This window comes from Numenius arquata, chromosome 6 (assembly GCF_964106895.1).
Source record: "Numenius arquata chromosome 6, bNumArq3.hap1.1, whole genome shotgun sequence".
NCBI classification, from domain to species: domain Eukaryota; kingdom Metazoa; phylum Chordata; class Aves; order Charadriiformes; family Scolopacidae; genus Numenius; species Numenius arquata.
Genome location: NC_133581.1, coordinates 33788644 through 33796138, shown reverse-complemented (window position 1 = coordinate 33796138; position 7495 = coordinate 33788644). Strand labels below are relative to the sequence as shown.

Below are 7495 nucleotides of genomic sequence, written 5' to 3'. Positions count from 1 at the left end.
TCCCCAGAGCGTGCTTTTCCTGTGGAGGAAAGGTGCAGCAGCAGTTCCCACTTCTGATTGAGCAGTGTGTTCTCTGTGTCCAGCGTGCTCAGTTCTGCGGCACCAGCTCCCCAGGGAGTGTCTCAGATCATCAGATTCACACAGAGGCACTTCAGTGGTGCCGCTAGCTTGGTCCCTGCCCAACCAGAGCTGCCAGAAAGAATTTCTGGGCCCATGTGTAATTGTCACCAGGGCCATGACAGTGTGAGGGGAAAGCAGAGCTAAATGCACCTTTGTAGCCACCATAGTCATCACCGGCTGCTGTGTGGGGGAGCCTGTTGAGAGAAGAATGCTGCTGCACAGGGTTTTCCCTTCCATTTCTGTGTCCTGCATTCTCCCCTCCTTTTCCCTCCTGTACGAGGTGATCGTCTGCCATCAGCTGTGAGCCCCACAAACACAGCTCTGTGCACGAAGACCTCTTTTAGTGTCCATAAAACAGCAGTCTTGTGAGCCGATCTTGCAGGTGACTGAATTCATACAGTGCCTGGGCGTGGGCATCCAAATCCTGTGCCAGGTGCTTGAAGAGGTTGAGTGGCTTGGCCGTTTGGAAGGCTGGGGGCAAGATTATCTCCCTGGGCACGTTCTCATTGCCAGAGAAGAAGTGGTCAAGGCGTTTCTCCTCCAGGCACCTGCGCAGGTGCCACATGATATCCTGGAGCCGCATTAGGAATTCTCTCCTGCTCCAGCTTGACAGGGGTATGGTGTTCAGGAGGTGCATCACAATTGTCTTCAAGGTATAGTCGGAAAAGCCTGTGCCCACCAGGATGTGGGTGTAGACCTGCATGCATTTAACATGGAAGCTGTCATGTGGTGCCTGCATGGCCATATGCCTGAAGAACTTTGCCTCTGCCACAGCACAGCTCTCTGTCCACATTGTGCTAGGGGTGAAGATGGCCTCTGTACTCTCGCTGGTCACAAAGATGTCTGAGTCGCCTTGCTGCACTCCAAACATGAGCTCAATGATGAATCTTTTCTGATCGGCTTTTGTCACCTGGAATTTGCAGGAGCGGTTGAAGGGCATCATCTTTAGACGGCAACTGCTCGCCTGGGGCAAAGCCACCCAGGATGCTTTCACCAATTGATGGAACCAGCGGGCAGTTTTCTCGACATCTAGATAGGAGCCAGTGCAGAGAGTGCGTAGTAGGCTGGCGTTCTGATTCCTCTTCAGCTCCTCCTCGGAGTGGTGGAGGAAGCACAGCATGTCCCCCACTAGCCGCTCCCTCATGCAGATGCACTCTTGCTCCACACGGATGCAGAAGTTCCTTGTCTGCATCTCTCCAGCATTGCACAGCTCCAGGTGGAAGGAGTGCCAAAGGGGAGCTTTCATGGGCACGAGCACATGGTAGGTGACGACTTCTTCTTGGGGACTCCAACCTTCGAAGGCGTTGCCCACCCCGATGGCTGATTGCAGCTCCGGGAATAAACTATCTGCCAAGACTGCTTTGAAGACAAGGATCAAGTTGCCCACCAGCTCCTTCACAGTATGGCAATCTGTGGCCGGGTTCACAGCTAGATGCAGTATGTGCTCCTCAAAAATCCCTCTCAAGTCATTTGCATCATCATCATTGTCTTCCTCCTCACTGTCTTGCACCTGCTCACTGTCGCTGCTGGAGACCTCCTCATCACTGCTGTCTGACTCACTCATCCTTTCCTTGAGCGACCACCAGAACGTCAAGACCAGTACCACAATTACAGCAATCACCCAGAACTGCCACTGATGCAAGGCAGCAAAGCGCGGGGCGCTCCTGGCAAAGCCGCTCTGCTGCTGGCTCTTCTGCTCCAGCTCCTGCAGCAGCCGATTCATCTGCTGGGTCAGATATTTCTCACGCTGCTGCATGCGCTCGCGCGTGGCCTCGTCCAGCTCATAACCGACCATCTGCGGGAACTGGAGGATGCTTTGCACAAGCAAGGCAAGGAACAACATGGCAGCCGTGGCCTGCGGGAGTAGGGAGAGAAGGGGTTCAGTGGGGCTGGGAGGGAAGGAGGGAGCTGGCGGCAGGGGGAGCAGGGATGGGAGACGCAAGGAGCTGGGGGCAGGTGGGAGAAGGAGCGAGGCAGTGGGGAGGCCGCAAGGCCTGTGCCCAGCCCTGACGGCGGCGGCACCAGGCCCGGCCCAAGTGCTCCCACCAGCAGCTGGGCCCTTGATGCTGCGTGAGAACCCACCTCCCTGGCGGCCCTGGCCCTGGTCCAGCCCAGCCTCCCCCCACAAGCCCACTCACCACTGTCCCCACAGTACTGGGCCAGCACTGCCTGATGGCACCTTTATAGCCGCCCCCATTGTGATGCATCCCCTGTGGTGTCCCAGGCGCCAGAGCGCATCACAGGCGTGGCCAGCAACCAGGGACGCCCTTCAGCCCCATCCCGGCTCAGCGACTCACAGATGCCCTGGGCAGCCACAGCCCCAACCCCACAAAGTACAGACCCACCCGGCAGGACAGAGCTCCCAGGGCTTCCCTTTACAAAGCAGATAGAAGCCCCCCCAAACCCTGACCAAACACGATGTCAGCACCCATGGGTGTTTTGATCCTTGAGATCCCATCCTGTGAGGTAGAATTGGCTCCCTTGGTGCTGCCTCTGATCCTGTGGTGTTTAGACTGGAGAAAAGGAGGCTGAGGGGAGACCTTACCGCTCTTTACAACTCCCTGACAGAAGGTTGTGGCGAGGTGGTGTTGCAGATGGAGTGATTTGCTTGCAGAGAGAAGCAGCGATATACATTTATTTATACAAAACAATGATTTAACAAAGTTTCATAGTAAATGCAACAGTTATAACAAGATTTGATGGCTAGGCACACTTGATGATTTACTGCATGGAGGACAGGGTAGGCAGAACTGTCAAGGGAGACTCTCTCGTTGAGTCAAGGTTCAGAAAGCTTGCTTTCTAAACTTCTTCTCAGAGAGGAGTCTAGGTGTGGCTGGATCCAGTCCTAGTCCCAGACTTGGTCAATGTTTTACATCTAAAGGATTATATATGCACAATCAATCCCATATATCACTTAGCTAAGATTTCAAAGTTCAGCAAGCTATTAGTCACTTACCAAGGATATGTTGTGGCAAGAAATCTCTGAGTCTCAAGAAGTTACACTGAGAGGCGCCCCTACTCAAGGGGAGATCCTGTGTGCAGCCGCTGCTGTGCAGGAGAGCTTGAAGGGCTGTGGGGCTGTTCACTATTTATGGGGGTAACATGATTGACTTATAGTTATATTTGCATATTGAGCACAGTACCAAAATCGTGGTTGGAGGGCACATTGCTCAAGTTAGCCCTTGGCTATTGTGTTGTTAAGTGTCTTTCTGAAACCATTTTGAGCCCCAGATGCTGCCATCACAACTAGATGCGCCCATTATGATCACCACAGGTGGTTATCGCTTGGGCAGGGTTATGGGAGATAAATGCCAGGTTGGTGTCTGGGAGGGAGCACACTGCCACAGGTGGGGATCGGTCTCTTTTGCCATATGACAAGATGAAACATCCTCAAGTTGCGCCAGGGGAGGTTTAGATTGGATATTAAGCACTGAAAGGTCAAGCATTAGAACAGGCTACCCAGGGAAGTAGTTGAGGCACCTTGCCTGGAGGTATTTAAAGGATGTGTAGATGTGGTGCTTAGGGACATGGTTTAGTGGTGGAGTTGTCAGTGTTAACAGCTGGATTTGGCCTTAAAGGTCTTTTCCAACCTAAGCGATTCTGTGATTCCGTGATTCCGTGATTTAAGTTTGCCCAGTGTAGAGTCAGCAGTTGGACTTGATGAACCTTGTGCATCCCTTCCAATTTAGGATTTTCTATGATTATGAGCTTGCCATTGGCAGGCAAATGATAATAAACCTAAATATAGTACCACGCAAGCTTCTGGGAAGACAATTAACCGTAGTCCAGCCTTAACCAGTACACCAGGGCATCTGTGAGTCGCTGAGCCGGGATGGGGCTGAAGGGCGTCCCTGGTTGCTGGCCACGCCTGTGATGCGCTCTGGCACCTGGGACACCACAGGGGATGCATCACAATGGGGGCGGCTATAAAGGTGCCATCAGGCAGTGCTGGCCCAGTACTGTGGGGACAGTGGTGAGTGGGCTTGTGGGGGGAGGCTGGGCTGGACCAGGGCCAGGGCCGCCAGGGAGGTGGGTTCTCACGCAGCATCAAGGGCCCAGCTGCTGGTGGGAGCACTTGGGCCGGGCCTGGTGCCGCCGCCGTCAGGGCTGGGCACAGGCCTTGCGGCCTCCCCACTGCCTCGCTCCTTCTCCCACCTGCCCCCAGCTCCTTGCGTCTCCCATCCCTGCTCCCCCTGCCGCCAGCTCCCTCCTTCCCTCCCAGCCCCACTGAACCCCTTCTCTCCCTACTCCCGCAGGCCACGGCTGCCATGTTGTTCCTTGCCTTGCTTGTGCAAAGCATCCTCCAGTTCCCGCAGATGGTCGGTTATGAGCTGGACGAGGCCACGCGCGAGCGCATGCAGCAGCGTGAGAAATATCTGACCCAGCAGATGAATCGGCTGCTGCAGGAGCTGGAGCAGAAGAGCCAGCAGCAGAGCGGCTTTGCCAGGAGCGCCCCGCACTTTGCTGCCTTGCATCAGTGGCAGTTCTGGGTGATTGCTGTAATTGTGGTACTGGTCTTGACGTTCTGGTGGTCGCTCAGGAAAAGGACCCGGCAGCCAGCCAGCAGCAGTGATTACGAGGGCAATTCCAGAAACAAGGACAAGCACGAAAAAAGACCGAGTCTTGTAGTGGATGTGCGGAGAACATCGGTCACACCCCTCATGGGTCTGTCAGATTCGTTCCCAATGGTGGAGGAGCTGGTATATGAACTTCTCTGTATCTGCCGAAAACATTGCAGTAATAGTTTCATGCCACTACTGCAGCCAGCCATCGGAATGGGCAGCACCTTGGAAAGTTGGGGTCCCCATGACCATCATGCTGTCTACCGCATGCTTGTGCCCCTGAAGCCCCCCCATGGGCATGCCTTCCATCTGGAGCTGGGCACCGGGGAGGAGAAGCTGGCAAACAACTACTGCATACGCGTGGAGCTGGAGTGCACCTGTACAAGGCAGCAGCTGGAGGAGAACATGCTGTGCTTTCTCCATCACCCCAAGGAGGAGCTGAGGAGAAATCAGGGTCCCAGCCTCCTAGGCACCCTCTGCACTGGCCCCTACCTGGACAGAGAGAAAACCACCCGCTGGTTCCAGATATTGGTAAAAGGAGCCTCAGTGTTTTTGCCTCAGTCAAGATACTGGCGTATAATAGTGCTGCCCTCCACGTGCTCTTGTAATCTCCGGCTGACGGACGCTTCTGGTAATACCATCCTGATTCAGATGGTGCTTGGAGTGCAGCAAGGATACACCTTCCTGAGCATCGAGTAGGCCAGTGTTAGCAGCAGCAGGATGTGGCTAGAGAGCTGTGCTGCAGCAGCTATTCAGGCACAGGGTCGGGCCTGAAGACACTCCCTGGGGAGCTGGTGCCATGGAAATGAGCATGTTGGACACAGAGAACACGCTGCTCAATCAGAAGTGGGAACTGCTGCTGCATCTCCCCACGGGAAAAAGCACACTCTGGGGAGCGGGCGCTGATGCAGCTGAAGAGGCCACTGCAAAGAGCCTTGCAACAGAGACTCCTGTTACCACCTGGACAGCAATCACCCTCCCTCTTTGAGAGAGTCCGTTCCCTCTTGGAGCTTTACCCTGTACAAAGATGTGAATAAATCACTTGCTTGAACAAACGCTGTGTCTGTGAGTGGCCATGCATCACTTTGTTGGGAAAGGCGTGCATACGGTGCTGGCTGCTCAGCTGCCACAGGGAGGGAGCGTTTTGCAGAAGGGAGCTGTAAGGGAGCGTTTTGCAGAAGAGTTGGTGCAGTGGGATCTGGTTTTGTGATTCCCTGGGCTTTGGCTTCCCAGGTGTTGTGGGTTAATCCCAGTAGACAGCTTGGCATCACACAGCTGCTCAGTCCCTTGCCCCTGGTGGGATAGTGGCGAGAATCTGAAGGGTAAAAGTGGGAAAACTCTTGGGTTGAGAGTGGACAGTTTAGTAGGTAAAGCGAGAGCTACATGGCCAGGCAAAGCAAGATAAAGAATTCATTCACTACTCCCCTGCTCTGCTGACCAGACCTGCCTTTTTGGGAAGTGTTCTGCTTCCCTGGGGTTCAGCTCGAAGGCATTACCAAGAAACTTCCCAGCCTTGTACAGCCCTCAGATTATTAGGCACTCTTGTTTTTTCAAATGGGTACCAATGAAGTTGTGATGGGAAGCATAAGGGCAGTGAAAAGAGGCTTCAGGGCCTCGTGGAGGTTGCTAAAGGGATCAGGAGCGCAGGTAGTATTCTCCTCTGTCCTCCCAGTTGCAGGGAATAATGTCAAAAGAAACAGGCACACGCAACTTATCAATACCTGGCTCCAAGGCCAGTGTCACTGGCAGATTTTGGGGTTTTTCAATCATGGGATGGTCTATGTGACACCCAGGCCTGCTGGGGCCTGAAGAGATTAACCATTCTCAGTGGGGGAAAAATATTTTTGCTCATGAGTCAGCTGGGCTGACTGAAAGGGCTTTAAAATAAGTTTGACGACGGGGGAGGGATAAAATCAGGCTTACTCGTGATAGCATGGCAACGTTTGAGGGACAGTCTGTGTCATGGTTTCAGCTGGGATAGAGTTAGCTTTCTTACTAGCAGTGGGTATAGTGCTGTGTTTTGGATTTGGGATGTGAATGTTGTTGATGATGGTTTTCATTGTCACTAAGCAGTCAAGGCCTTTTCTGCTCCTTATTCTGCCCTTCCAGTGAGTAGGCTGGGAGTGCACAAAAAGTTGGGAGGAGACACAGCTGGGACAGCTGACCTCAACTGACCAAAGGGATGTTCTATACCCTATGGCATCATGCTCAGCATATAAAGCTAGGGGAAGAAGAAGGAAGAGGGGGCATTTGGAGTTGTGGTGTTTGTCTTCCCAAGTGTCCTGGTTTGAGGTAAAACAGAACCAATTTTCTATTCAGTAATTTTACTTTTTAGCTGGGCTGCTTCTAACTAACTAAACTCTGAAATTAACAGCATATTGTTCAGAAATTGCTCACTCTCACAGTGATAAGACCTGATTATACCAAGGAATGGCATGCAGAAAGGCTCTTGCTTATACTTATTGCTATAAGGTCAGATAACTTCGTTAGTTACCCTGTTGGAGGGTCAGAAGTGGAAAAGCGTAGAGGGGTCCCACCTGTGGGGAAGAGTAGACAGGACAAGTGACCCAAAACTGACCAACAGGGTATTCCATCCCATCTGCATCACGCTCAGTATAAAAGCTGAGGGATCAACGGGTCAACTCTCTTTCTTCAATGGCCAAGGTCTGAGGAGGACCCTGTCTGTTCATCTGGCTTTGATCCCAATCCGAGCATTCCTGACTCCAGATCCAGAATTCAGCTCTTGTCCGTCGCTGAGTCCAGTCTGGGACTGTGCCTGCTGGTGATGTGATTGTCATCCTGGGAGCTTGATA

At 53.1% G+C, this 7495-nt stretch overlaps 2 protein-coding genes across 2 annotated transcripts; one reads left to right on the top strand and one right to left on the bottom strand.

Annotated features, from left to right (window-relative positions):
- Nucleotides 1-460: 460 nt before the first annotated feature.
- On the bottom strand, nt 461-2327 carry LOC141465419 (inositol 1,4,5-trisphosphate receptor-interacting protein-like 1). Its single transcript, XM_074148802.1, has 2 exons — nt 2259-2327; nt 461-1975 (listed from the first exon to the last, which is right to left on the bottom strand). Exons 1-2 carry the CDS (start codon nt 2325-2327, stop codon nt 461-463), a joined length of 1584 nt encoding a protein of 527 aa, XP_074004903.1.
- A 1697-nt stretch (nt 2328-4024) lies between these two features.
- Nucleotides 4025-5381, top strand: LOC141465417 (inositol 1,4,5-trisphosphate receptor-interacting protein-like 1). The gene is made up of 2 exons (XM_074148799.1): nt 4025-4093; nt 4377-5381. The coding sequence occupies exons 1-2, from the start codon at nt 4025-4027 to the stop codon at nt 5379-5381; spliced, it is 1074 nt and encodes a 357-aa protein (XP_074004900.1).
- Nucleotides 5382-7495: the final 2114 nt, after the last annotated feature.

What these genes read in the sequence shown, in the direction of transcription:
- LOC141465419 (XM_074148802.1), bottom strand. Translation starts at nt 2,327, where the DNA reads ATGCATCACAATGGGGGCGGCTATAAAGGTGCCATCAGGCAGTGCTGG. An exon ending in CCAGTACTGTGGGGACAGTG is followed by an intron (nt 1,976 to 2,258) that starts GTGAGTGGGCTT and finishes CTACTCCCGCAG; the next exon opens with GCCACGGCTGCCATGTTGTT.
- LOC141465417 (XM_074148799.1), top strand. Translation starts at nt 4,025, where the DNA reads ATGCATCACAATGGGGGCGGCTATAAAGGTGCCATCAGGCAGTGCTGG. An exon ending in CCAGTACTGTGGGGACAGTG is followed by an intron (nt 4,094 to 4,376) that starts GTGAGTGGGCTT and finishes CTACTCCCGCAG; the next exon opens with GCCACGGCTGCCATGTTGTT.